Source organism: Elephas maximus, chromosome X (assembly GCF_024166365.1).
Source record: "Elephas maximus indicus isolate mEleMax1 chromosome X, mEleMax1 primary haplotype, whole genome shotgun sequence".
NCBI classification, from domain to species: domain Eukaryota; kingdom Metazoa; phylum Chordata; class Mammalia; order Proboscidea; family Elephantidae; genus Elephas; species Elephas maximus.
In genome coordinates this window covers 148200416-148214579 of record NC_064846.1, presented here as the reverse complement: position 1 = coordinate 148214579, position 14164 = coordinate 148200416, and the positions used below count along the sequence as shown (strand labels likewise).

At 37.6% G+C, this 14164-nt stretch overlaps 1 protein-coding gene across 1 annotated transcript in view; it reads left to right on the top strand.

Annotated features, from left to right (window-relative positions):
- IL1RAPL1 (interleukin 1 receptor accessory protein like 1) overlaps positions 1-14164 on the top strand; it is a 1405042-nt gene that overhangs the window by 1368377 nt on the left and 22501 nt on the right. The window contains exon 9 of the mRNA XM_049871592.1: positions 6387-6530. Within this exon, the coding sequence (XP_049727549.1) occupies positions 6387-6530 (144 nt within the window). The remainder of the gene's footprint in view (positions 1-6386; positions 6531-14164) is intronic.

Genomic DNA, 14164 nt, shown 5'->3' with positions numbered 1-14164 from the left:
AATTATTAAGATGATGGCTGACAAATCCTGATTTCAAACCAGCAGTTTCTGGTTGGAACCCCTGCTGAGAATTTGAATTTCTAACAAGTTCCCAGGAAGTTACACAAAGGAATCACCTGGGGATCTTGTTAAATCTGATTCAATTTGTCTGAGGTAGAAATGCAGATTCTCAGCAGGGAACGAACCGGTTTGAAGCCCTGTTTCAAATGCTATCATTTCTTCTAAATTTACCACTTTGTACTCTGTTCTCAGAGAGTGCTTTCCCTTTTCACTTGTTTGTTTATAATTAATATGAACTCATAAGCTCTTGTATTATTCAATAACTGTCATTATTCCTTTCGAGTTGTCTTTTAATACTCCCCTCTCATGAATATCCCCTACTTCATATAAAATAAAAAAACTTAACACCCTTATCTGGTTGGGTGGAGGAAAAGCACATTCCAAGGGTAAGTTCTAGCAAACTGTGCAGAGAATGACGTTATTTTTTTCCTTCAGTCTTTCATTTTATTTTTCACTTTCAATAGTTCATTAACATGTAAAAATCAAGTTCCAAGGGCTTGTGGGAGCGTAGTCTAACTAGGCCCTGATGATGGCTCTTAGCCAACGATCATATTTACATTCTTGATTGGCAGTAACTAAAAGTTAATTTGCTACTTTGGCTCAAAACTCCTTCGCAAACTGGCAAAATATATTACTTCAAAGCTAACCTTTTGCCCACATGTTTGGTTCCACAGATCAAGCTGCTCCATTCCAGGGCCATTTTAATTTTTACTTTTTGTTATACCCTGCCTTGTTCCAAAAAAGGTTTTTTGCAAGAGTAAAGCTGCTCTGCTTACATACTCGTTTATACCTTTCCAAAACATTTTTTTGCTATTATGCGAATAGCAATTCGGCTTCTCAATGTGTTACCAAAAAAAAAAAATTATAACTGCTTCTAAATTGCGCTGATGTATTGTAGAATTGAGTTGAATATCTTTGTAGGCTGAGCATAATTATCCTCCTGCCAGGAACAAATAAGTTATACTGCTCTAGAGAAATAAATATGCATATGAATTTATGTGGATGGATAAATCCTTATAAAGTTTAGCTCTTTATAACACAGTGAAAAAGGAAGAAATGTACTTGGTGAAGCTAATGAATAAACTGGGGTCATTATATTGTCTATCACGCATTTCCCCCACAAACTTGCATTTTACTGCATGTAAATCAGGGCAGAACGTTTCAAAGGACTTTATATAATGAGCCAACTTTAGGGTGAACTATTTAAGAATAAGAATAAGCCACCTAAAATCTTCAGTTATATTCTAGACAAGATTATATATATATATATAAATATAAATATACATAGACATACAAAAGCAAAACTCCAAGAGGTCAAAAATACATATGAACTTTTATTTACTTTGCTAAAATTGTTACTTTTTCAAAGATATCTAACAGAAAAAGTTTGCAAACAATGACACCAGGTATACGCCTATTAAAAAAAATTTTCCAAACTACACTAGGTAATTGCAGCAAGATTAGTGTAAATCAAGTGCATTTATTATTTGCAATGTAATCCAATATACTCAGAGATGGCATGCGCTTTATTTTAATTAGCTGTTTTCTTTTAAAAGGTTGCTTGGTCCAACTGTCTTGATAAGAAAAAATTGTAGTCATTGCTCAAAATGCTTGTAGCAAATCTAGTTTTAAATTGAAGCAATTTATTCCGAAAGCAGTCTACTACTGCAGCAGTAATCAATGTGTTTTCCCTGAGCCCATTCTGGAACTTTCCAAGGACTATTGTTAATTGCCTGTAACTAAATGACTGCTGATGCCCTTAAATGTAACTTTTTGTCACTTGCTCATTTGTTGTGCTTTACCAAATCCCAGTTTCCTTTAAGTTTTGCCTGGTTATTTTGCTTTACAATTTTCAATATTCAATCTCAATCCCAGAAAGGGGGCAAAGTATATCATCTTAACAAAACAACACAAAGGCTAAACAGACTTTAAAAGGTCTGCACTTTCTCTTTTGGTCCTCTGATGTTGAATTGTGCTGAAATGGAACCCTTTTATTTTTTAAATGCTGCCACTCCAGGCAGCTTGAACTTGAGCTGAAAAGCAGATCCCATTTCAAAAGGAAAATGACATTTGCTGGGGCAACACCACTCACATTGTAATTAAAAAAAAAAAAAAAACCACTGCCATGGACTCATAGCAACCCTATCAGACAAAGTAGAACTGCCCCATAGGGTTTCCAAGGAGCACCTTGTGGGTCAGAACTGCTAACCTTTTGGTTAGCAGCCTTAACTCTTAACCACTAAGCCACCAGGGTTTCCCACATTGTAAAGATAAAATACACCAGTAGGCCTAATTCATTTCTTTTGATCGGGACAGAATTTAACCTCTAGTTAAGGAGCCTTTGGGGTGTGATGCTGCCTGGTGGTGTTGTGATTAAGCACTATGGCTGCTAACCAAAAGGTTGGCAGTTCGAATCCACCAGGAGCTCCTCGGAAACCCTGTGGGGCACTTCTGCCCTGTCCTATAGGGTCGTTAGGAGTCGGACTCGACGGTAATGGTTTTTTTGCTTTTTTTTTTAACGGGTGGTGCAGTGGTTAAGCATTAGGCAGCTAAACTGAAGAATGGTGGTTCAAACTCATCCAGCCACTTCATGGGAGAGAGACCTGGCCATCTGCTCCCTTAAAGATTACAGCTTAACCACCGCACCAACGGGGATCCTTCAGGATAAATTGGCTCCTTGTAAATGTTGTTTCTTTGGACCAGTTTTTGATGACACAGTGGTTAAGAGCTCGGCTTCTAACCAAAAGGGCTGCAATTCCAGTCCACCAACCCCTCCTTGGAAGCCCTATGGAGCAGTTCTACTCTGTCCTATTGAGTTGCTCGCTATGAGTTGGAATCAACTCATAGGCAATGGATTTGGTTTTTTGGTTTTGTTATTAGTAAATAACTATCACAAGGCTCAGTAGACTTATTCTTGCATATTGCTCATACTCTAGGTATAACTGTCATATATCTTTTCATATGTTTGTATCTTAAGGAGGTATTCAAGTGACACAAGACCATTTCTATAATTGCTAAGCTACAGCAAACTGCTCTCTTTTTGCCATTACATTTCAGGCAATACTACTGATTGGCCAAGTAAACAGAGTATTCTAGGTAATGTATACAATTTTTTTTAGAATGGCTCATGATAGCCAGCAAAGGGCATTATTCATGTTTGGGCAATTGCTTCTCTAAAAATAGCAAGGACTTTCTTTAGTACAGTATTTCTCAAAATTATAAATATTCAATTTCAAAATTAGATCAAGTGTAGTATTATAAATACCATCTGAAGAAAATGAGAGCTCTGCTTGTTGGATTAATAGGACTATATTTCAGGCATAGTTTTTGTTTTTAACTTTCCTAAAGCGATTGGCCCAGATATGGGCACTTAGGGCAAGCAAGATGGCCAGGCATGGTGGCATGCCTCCAGATGCTTTCTTTAGACTCCTCCCCACATAGGTTTTGGGTTAGAACTTACAATGGCTTTTGAAAAATTTTTTTTTATTTCTTGAAAAAATTGAAGTATTATTAACATAAGATAAAATGCATAGATCTTAAGTTTTCAATTCAATGAGTTTTGACAAATACGTTCTCTTGTATAACTACACCCCAAACAAGGTACAGAATATTTCCTTCACCCTAGAAATTCCATTTTTCCCTTTCCAATAAATTTGCCCTTCATCCATCCCCAAAGCAACCTTTTTTTTTTTTTAATTTCTATCACTGTGGCTTGTTGTGGCCTTCTCTTGGACTTCATTTAAATAGAATCATATAGGAGGTACTCATTTGTGTTGGGCTTTGTTCACCTAACAAAATTTTGTGACGTTCATGCATGTTGTGTTGATCAGTAGTTCATTTCTTTTATACCCGAGAAGCTTCTATTATAGGGACATTACAATAGTTTGCGCATTCATTCTCTTGTGTGGGGTTGTTTCCAGTTGTGGCTATTAAGAATAAGACTACTCGGAACACTCTTGTACAAATCTTCTTGTGAACATCCGCTTATATTACTCTTGGGTAAATATAAGGAGTGGAATTGCTAGTCATAGAGTAGATTGGTGTTTGACTTTATTAGAAACTATCAGAAAATGTCCAATGTTGTGTTACCATTATGCACTCCCTACTAGCAATGTTTAGAAGTTAAGCATCTTGATTTTTCAAAATTTATTTTATCACTTGAGAAATTTGAGAGTGGTAAATCCCAAGTGTTTAATGTACTAAATCATAAAACAGCATGGATTTTAAAAGAAGCTATAGGTCAAATGCTTATCTCTTCCATCATATCCAGTGTATTTTAAATCTTTTTTTTTTTCCTTCTGGTAGTCTGGTGCATAAATCAGTCTAAAGATATGTTAGAGTTTAATGCAGGCTTCTGCGTGTAGTGGGACTAAACTCATATCCTGAGAGAACAAGACCCAATGCACCCCCACAGTATTATCCATCCACTATTCTTTCCGTTCATACAGAAGTGGGAAAGCATTATTCAGAAAGACATTTTATATTTCATTCCTGGCACTTTTAGACTACTCTCTCGTGTGGTCCCTTACAAGGTTCAGCTGATAAAGCTGTCCGTTACTTACCCAAACCCAGTGCCGTCGCTTATAAATACAAAAAATAAAAATCTCTTGGAGGTGTTTTTCAGTAGTTCACATTTCATATTAATTTATTTAGACTCTGAAAGGTTTAATATCTCACGTGATTTTTCTTTCTGAAATTCATAAAGTCCAATCACTTTTAATAAGATTTTCTTCTGTTTTCCATGACTTTTAATAAGTACAGAAAAATAAATTTGATTAAAGAGTCGTTGTGTGTGTGTGTGTGTGTGTGTGTGTGTGCGTGTTTTAACTGTTGAATTAGGAACAAAGGGCTAGATAATGAGAAATAGAGCTGGGTTTTTTTTTTCCTGTCATTTTCACAGAAAAAGTGACATCACATCCGAACACACACACACACACAAAATGTTAATGGGAGGCAATGATGGCCATGATATTTTCACCCCATTTGAGAGAAGTTAGGGGTAATCTTGCAACCTGAGAATCATTACTGAAAAACTATCCACTATTTTAAAATTCTCAGTGTAAGCCTACATGGATCGTGTTAGGAAACTGAATAAAGTGCTGCCAGAGTCTAAATGGCAGAATCAAAAACATCAGTATTTTACAGCTATGATTTCAGGAATATTTGTATTTTATGTTAATTAAGAAACCTAGGACCTTTCAAGGTTATTTGTCAAGTGCAGGAACAATGACTACCCATCAGTAACAGCATCTGGAGTACGAAGATCAAGGACAACCTGCATACACAGGCATTTAGTTTTAGTGACTTTGAAAAGCATCTGTGCACCACCACTTAATGTTTAAATTCCGGGAGCCTTGATATTGTTACAACGTCCATGAACTCTGAAAAAAGAGACATGAATGTTTTATCCCCAAAGTTGCCTGATGATAATGTTTCGATGGAATATAGATATTCAATAGAAAAAAGGGAAGTTGTGTACAGTGGCAAGCAAATTCCTCTTTTGGGCAGAATGCAGTAATATGCCTGGTAAGAGGGGAAACAAAGAAAAATAAAAAATTTGAAAAATAGCTTACTGAAAGGAAAATGCTACCAACATATTCTGTTACAAAACTCATGAGGTGGCCTTCTTGAATCCAGGTAAACATTTAGCCTCTTGAACTACAGTGGGCCACCTCAGAAGGACATAGACAAGAACCATGGCTTGTGAGCAGACGGCGTCAAGTATTCCTCTTTTTTGGAAGTAATTCTCACAACAGTCTTTCAATAGTTCCTTCTAGGAACTGTTCTGTTTGCCCCCTCACTTCCCTTTTGTCCCAACCCCAAGGTGACAGTTCAGGTGGGAGTGATCAAAATTCATATGGGATGAGTGCAGAAGCTCTCCTGGCTTTAAAAGCCTCAGATCCACAGGAACCAGTATTTCTTTTATCAATCCCATAAGGATAGCTCGCAGGATCCCCACAAAGGATAGGTTTATACACAAGAGTTACATCACTCAGACAAGCCCAAAACTGTACTTTCCAATCAGGTTATTTATAATTCTCCAGTTCAAAGGCAATCTACCAATTAAGGGTACTTTTTAACATAAGCAATGTTGCTTAGCAGCATAGGTTTCACGTACCACCTTATCTGGTTACCAAGGGAACAGAGCTCAAAAGCTACCCAAAGGTCAAATTCTCTTGTTGATGGGGAAAGGGTTGTGTTAACCCTTTACCCTCATCTGGTCTCATCTGCAATCTGTAAAAGAAAAAAGAAAGAAAACAAATTGAATTTATGATTTTGGATGTGAATATGGGATAATTCTCTCTTGTGATTTTTTTCTTCCCCAGAACTAATGTACACAGTTGAACTTGCTGGAGGGCTGGGTGCTATCCTCTTGCTGCTCGTTTGTTTGGTGACCATCTACAAGTGTTACAAGATAGAAATCATGCTCTTCTACAGGAATCATTTTGGAGCTGAGGAGCTGGATGGAGGTAAGATGGGTCCTTTTTAAAACTTTTTTTATTTTTCTGAATATTCTTAATCTCTGCCTTTCTTTTACTGAAGGGAAGGCAAAGTTACCTATATAACCATTGGCAGCAACTCTTGGAATCTTTCAGTGTTCATGCTGGAAATGTCACCCTCTTATACTGAACTATTCGTGGGATGCTTTGGAGCCAATAGACATTTCCCTCTGAAAATTGTACAGCAACACCCACCCCTTTTAAAATCATATTCCAAACAGCACTTGTGAATTACAAACACAGATTGCAATGCCATCAGAGTGTTTTTCCCTCACCTTGTAATCAGTACTGAAAGGCCAGCTTTACTTCTCTATAGGTAAGGAGTGTTTCTTTTAATTGTGTCCCCTAGCCCCGTAGTTTGAAGTGAATCTCAATTTGTTCCTTGTTCAGACTGATCAGATTTAGTAAACTGTATCGAATATTTTAGAATTCAGCCAGCAGTCCTGTTTATTTAGCTCTTTTTGATAGTCTAATTTCTATCCCAGGTGTGGACCAACAGATAGGAAAGTGCACAAGCCCGTTGTTTCCGTAATAATAAATCTAATATTGTTATTCAAATTGAACAAGTAAATATTGTCTTCATGAAAATCATCGTTATTATTTGCCTCTGGTCAGTCATGAATACGTGTCCAGTTCTAAGAGGAATTTTGAATCTTAAGTGTTTGTTTTTTTTTTTCTTTTTGGTCATTTGAAAGTGATTCATACATAAGGTAAATTTGCAATATAGGAAAAACATGCAAACTGACAAAGACTAGTGCACATAATAAAAGTTTCTTAGTCATTTCATTGGCTCTCAGTTTTGCACTAAATAGGACAGGTGAAATGAAGCAGTTGCCCACGTTGCCACATTTCCACGGTCCTCGGCAGCAAATCCGCAGGCAAAACTCTAAGGTGGCCAACTTATTTCTTCAGCATCACTAACTAACACTGCTCTCTGTTTACCCGTCTCTTCTTCCCATTGGAGTGAAGTCTGAGCTGCAGCTACGCTGGTTTTGTTTTTGTTTTTTATTTGCTTATTTGTTCTTCGTTTCTAACTTTCCTGCCTGTTCATATAAATGATTAATTTTTGCTACTGCTTTAAAGAGATCTGAGAAAATTGTCAGTGTCAGAGCTCTAGTTGGATAAATACCAAGCAGAGTGCTAGGCGTTCTAAAAATCCTTCTGGCTAAGCCTCACAAAAAATCTGAGGTCAATGTTATGATCTCCATTTTACTGATAAGGCAACAGAGGCTCCCAGAGGTTAAAGAACTTACTCAAGAAGATAACACAAGTACTACTGTAAGGAGTCAAAATGGGGTTTGCACGTAGGTCTATTTCCAAAATCTTTATTTTATGAGACACTGAGTATTATTTTTTATCTTTTAAACATTTAGTATGGTGACTATAATCTAAAGGTCTTCTGTTTTTTTGCATAATTAGCACAGAGGAGACTTGAAAAACCCGAAGATTACCTAAACAAGTCTTACTCTTTACCTAATTAACCCTGTTTTGAATGTTTATTTTGTGTTCTGCATAATATGAGTGATTTTACCCAAACCATCAATTTCTACAGTAATTTTTATCTGTTATGTGCTGAATGGTAAGAGATACTGGAGTATAATGAGAATGTATGAATCACATACAGCTGAATATTCAGTGGTTTGCAGTTTCTTTTGGGGTCCTGCTAACTGTAAGGAAACCCTGGTGGCGTAGTGGTTAAGTGCTATGGCTGCTACCCAGAGGGTCAGCAGTTCAAATCCACCAGGCGCTCCTTAGAAACCATATGGGGCAGTTCTACTCTGTCCTATAGGGTCGCTATGAGTTGGAATCAACTCAACGGCACTGGGTTTGGTGTGTTTTTTGGGTTTTGCTAACTGTAAACACTTCAGTGAGTTACATGGGTAGCCTTACTAGATTTTACTGCTATTCTGAAGCTACTGGGTTCTCAGTTTATCGAAATGGTTTTAAGTAAGAAAATAAAACAAACACTAAAAAACAGTATTCTGACAGTTTAGAAGATTCTCTCACAAAGCCAATTCAGTTAATAAATGCCTTTGAAATGGTTGGAACCATTTCCATAGGGCCATCTTGAACACAATCAGGGATCTAACTGCTAGAGTTTTCCTTGAGATGCCACTGTGAATGAATCAGGCCCAAAGAAAACCAACTGAATTATCATCTGGAAAAGTAAACCAGTTGCTGTCATGTCGATTCCCACTCCTGTCGACCCCATGAGTGTCAGAGTAGAACTGTGTTCCACAGGGCTTTCAAGGCTATGACTTTAGCACTTCTCTTCTAATTTCATAACACTCCCCTTTTGAGGATCACATTTACTATCTTATCTTCATTTACATTTACACACAACTAACTCCTAAATAGAATTCCCCTGCTCCCAGCCTTTTGTGTTAGTATAATTTTTCTGGTAGCCTAATGGTTATTTCCACGGATATAGATCCCAAACACAGTGTTTAAATCATCCCACCACCTACTCATTCCTTGTCATCCTCCATTTGACACCTCAGTTCCTTGCATCATCCTCTACCCCACTAGCTTCACTTTTTCCCCAGTTGCTATTACCAATTAGTCATCAAGGCTAGGCAATTTTACCTCCCAATATCTCTTGAAAATAGACTTTTTCCTCAGTCTTAATTGCAACTGCCTTGTTCAAGCCTCCTACGCTGTCTTCTTGACTTCATTCTCTACTCCTCCATTTTATCCTCTACATTCTGTCAGAATTCCCTTTCTAAGTATAAATTGACTATGATTCTTTAACCAAAAATTGCCTCCACATTGCCTGCTAGAGCAAGTCGAGACTTCTTAGCTCAGAAAACAGGTGCGTTCACAAACCCGTTGCCATCGAGTCGATTCCGACTCATAGCGACCCTATAGGACAGAGTAGAACTTCCCCATATGGTTTCCAAGGAGCAGCTGGTAGATTCAAACTGCCACCTTTTGGTTAGCAGCCACGCTCTTAATTACTGTGCTACCAGGGCTCCACAAGGTGACCCAACTAAGTTTCCCAGCCTTGCTGCTCTCATGGAACCCGACCATGCAGAGTTCCAGTTAAAATGACATGCTGGTCTTTGGATGAACACAGTGTAGTCATGCATAACTCTCAGATTCTTTTGGGAAAATGAATTGACCAAAGTGGTTAGGGGTAGAAGGTTAGCTACTTCCCTACCACCTTGATTCCAGAACATAATGAAAGAAAGTTTTGGACCAAATTCTGCCACATATACATTTGTTAACAAACAGGCACATAACCCATCCAATAAACTTGAAGTAGTTCTAACTCTCTGCCTTTTTTTTTTTTTGTATGTGTGCTTGAAAGAAAAATCTTGCAAGAAAGTTTCCCTTGAGGCAAATTTGACAATATTGCAGTAGCAGGATTAGGCTAGCCAGTTAATGTCAGCCAAGAATATTCTTCATCAGGACACAGGAACATTTTGGAATCAAGCCTAGAACAGTATCCCCAAGGGTACAAGACACTGGCCCAGGTAGATTCTTGCAGGGGTAGGATGTGTCTCTAAATTAAATAATCCATATGTCTTGAACAGCATTGACTTCACCATGGAGAGACCATTTCTAAGATCCAGTATGCTTAATAAAAATCCACTAATTTTAGCAATGAAACCCCATTTCACACATTCATTTTGCTGATTAAGGAAGCATCTAGTTTGGATCAGAAATAGATAGTTGAAGTGCTTGTAGTGGCTACGTCTGGACTTTTGCCTTAGTCTAATTGAATGCTAGCTGACCATCCCGATAAGGGTAACCTACTGTATCAAGAGAAGAACTTACACTATCATATACAGTATCACACTGTCTGTGCTGGGATATTTAAAAATAAAATACCGTCATGACAACATCAATCTCTTTTGCTCCTCCATGCCTCACCCTGGAGTGCCCTTTCCACTTAAGTTTAAAATTCAGCATAAAGGCAATTCTTCCTCCCTCCCTCCCTTCCTTCCCTTGTCTCTCCTTCTTCCCCTCTTTCTCCCTCCCCCCCCATCCTTCCTTCCCTACCTCTCTCTCTCTCTCAGTTCACGTTTTCCCCCTCTTCTATAAAGATTTCCCTCACGGTCCAAAGGTCTGGTTATTTTCTTCTCCATCTTCACGAGAAGAGCTCTTTAGACATATCATTGTGTTACAGCATTTTTACTTTGGTTTTGGTTTGCTTACATTTCTATCTATTTAATCAAACTATGGAGCTCCCCAGGTCATAAAATGATCTTTGCTTCCCTAACACCCAACACAGTATTTGACCAAGAAGAGATTTTCAATAAATATTGCTTGAAGTAATGACTAATAAAGATAGTTGAGTCCATTTTGTTGTTGTTATGTGCCTTTGAGTTGATTCCAACTCATAGCAACCCTATAAATGGGCTTTTAGGAAATTCTACTAGAATTATTTAAAGATAGTGTTCTGATATGTGTCTTAATAGATACAAGCTGTGGGTGATACCAAAGGATATACTTGTTTAGAAAAGAAAAAAATGGAGTACATTTTTACTAAATAATGTTTTTAACATCAAACTACATATTTTTCCCATACTCTGACCTTCCAACCCTACATGAATCAAAAGTAATTCATTTTTTCCTTTGTCTCAACCAAGTAACTGATAAATGAGAAGAAAAAAAAATTTCCAAAATGAACTTTATCAAGTCATACTGTAGTTTTGAATCTTTGTATTGTTTTATTTATATTTGAGATATATTTTCAAGTAAATTGGTTGTCTTAGGCTGGGTTCTGTAGTGAAGTGTATCTATATAAATACATAGAGAGAGATTTGGAAACCCTCGTGGCACAGTGGTTAAGAGCTACAGCCACCAACCAAAAGGTCGGTAGTTCGAATATACCAGGCGCTCCTTGGAAACTGTAGGGGGCAGTTCTACCCTGTCCTATAGGGTTGCTATGAGTCAGAATTGAGTCAACGGCAACAGGTTTTTTTAATAGAGAGATTTGTCTAAAAGAAATGGCTTATGCAGTTGTGGAGGCTGGCAAGTCCCAAATATGTGGGTCAGGCATCAGGCTGGAAGCTTCTTCTGACTCACATGGTTGTAGGGGCTGACAAACCCACAACTGGCAGGTCAGACAGTAGGCTGTTGGCTCATGGGGCTGCGGAAACTGGCGATTCCCAAAATCATCAGGTCAGATGGCAGGCAGCTGGATAACAGGGCTGTAGGAGCTGGCAAATCCCAGAATGAGCAGGTCTGACAACAGGCTCAAGTCCCAAGAACCGGAAGTCAAATGATGCCAAGTCAGATGCAGGGAGAAGCTTGTCAGATATATATATATATTTTGAATGCAAGTGATCACACTCCCAAGGAAACTCCCCCTACATCAGAGTAAGGGTGTGACTTGAGTGACACCTTCTTGTAAGGCTGTGACTCAAGATACATACACCCCGTGTTAATCGTGCCTCATTCACATATAAGAGGTTAGGATTTACAACACATAAAATGGGGATAATTATATAAAAATGGAGGACAGCCACACAATATTGGGAATCATAGCCTAGACAGTTTGACACTTAACATTCACCATCACGCTGATCAATTTAGTTTATAAAAATATTACCTGTTCTAAGTTATATGTATGTGTGTATACATGTATACATATGTATATGTATAGTCACAACTCATATTCATATATATAGTTATATTTATGAGTGTATATATTATGTAAGCATTCATGCTTACACATATATATTTGTATGTATATTCACAACTCATATTCATATATAGTTATATTTATGAGTGTATATATTATGTAAGCATTCATGCTTACACATACATATTTGTAGAAATATTTCCTTTTCCCAAGACTCTGTTCCTATGACCTTTCCCCATTTCCCAGTATCCACAGGTGAGGAAACATGGGTATGTAACTGTATTCACACTGACTTAACCACCAACTTAGAGAGAGAAAATATAGGATCTCTAGTGGAAAAAAAAAATTTTTCTTTTTAGTAGGGCAGTTCTACTCCATCCTATAGGGTTGCTATGAGTCGGAATCGACTCGAGGGTGCTGGGTTTTTTTTAGTGACTAAGAAGTTCCCCCAACAGAGGCTTGGATTTACATATTAATAGAAATTTTTTTTTTAATTCTGTTTCTGCTCTCCTCTCTGGGGCAGTCAAGACAGTGTTGCCTGCCCCAACTATGTTAGGCCTGCATTTCTGGTTCTTTTAATTATCAAGTCATTGTGATAAGGAGACTTGTTGGGTGACCTAGAATGGAGCTTCTCAAAAATAAATATGCCTGCAAATCACTAGGGGATCTTGATAAAATGCAGATTCTGATTTCGTGGCTCTGGGGTGAGGGATGACATTCTGATGCTCATGGTCCTTGAACTACACTTTGAGTAGCAATGTCCTAGCAACACTGGTTGACATCTACACAATGCTTTCTTGGAGATAACTCTTTAATACCCTGAAAACCAGTGAGTATTTTTTTCCCAAGTGTTTGATAAACCACATTATGCTTCTGTGAGCAAAACTAGGTAAGAGATGGATATTCCTTCCAAGACTGTATTACAGATATCAATTTTCCTTAAACTGTCTTTTTTGTTCTTAATAATTCTTCTACTTCTGGTTCTGTTCCTTGGCAGAGGAATGTTTTTCTTAGGTTACTTTTTAATTACGTCTACTTATTTCTAAAACACTATCCAAAACAAACAAAAAAACAAACCTACTGCCATCGAGTCGATTCGGACTCATAGCGACCCTATAGGACAGAGTAGAACTGCCCTATAGAGTTTCCAAGGAGCGCCTGATGGATTCGAACTGCTGACCTTTAGTTAGCAGCAGTAGCACTTAACCACTACGCCACCAGGGTTTCCAAAACACTATAGACCTGCTTTTATATTTTATTTTATTCCCCAACATATTCCTAATATTTAAAGGTTAATGTCATTGACAGAAGGAGTCCCAGTGGTGCAGTTATTAAAGCGATTGCTGCTAACCAAAAAGACGGGGGTTCAAACCCACCAGCCCCTCCGCGGGAGAAAGATGTGACAATCTGCTACCATAAAGATTTACAGCCTTGGAAATCCTATGGAGCAGCTCTACTCTGTCCTATAGGGTCGCTATGAGTTGGAATCGAGTCAATAACAGTGGGTTTTTGTTTGTTTTGGTCATCAACAACAACAACAAAAACTTATCTCAATTTTCTTCTGTAAAACAAGTTAAACTTTAACGGTCACTGTCAGATATTAATACTCGCTAAATGGACAGTTATTTCAGTCTGGTAATTATAATTTTTATGTCCCTATGAACATCTGATTGGAGATTCACCATACTGAGGTATCCTAAAACAAATATAAAATTAAAGCTTTAATGAAGGAAAAAATAATTAGAAAAGTAAAAGAATCCAGCTATATGCAATTACTAATAAGGTATCTACAGCAACTAATTTCTGATTTGCTTCTAATTAAACATTAAAAAAATCAGTAGTACATACTACTCTTATTTTTCTCTTACACAAAATTTAGAATTATACCATTGAAAAGTGAAAAGAAATCTTCTAAAATACTATCATCTACCTATTCTAGAATCTTCTTCCTGGTGAGCCCAGGTAGGTAATATCCAGCCTAAATCAAATGTGTTAAGAGACAGACAGCTCA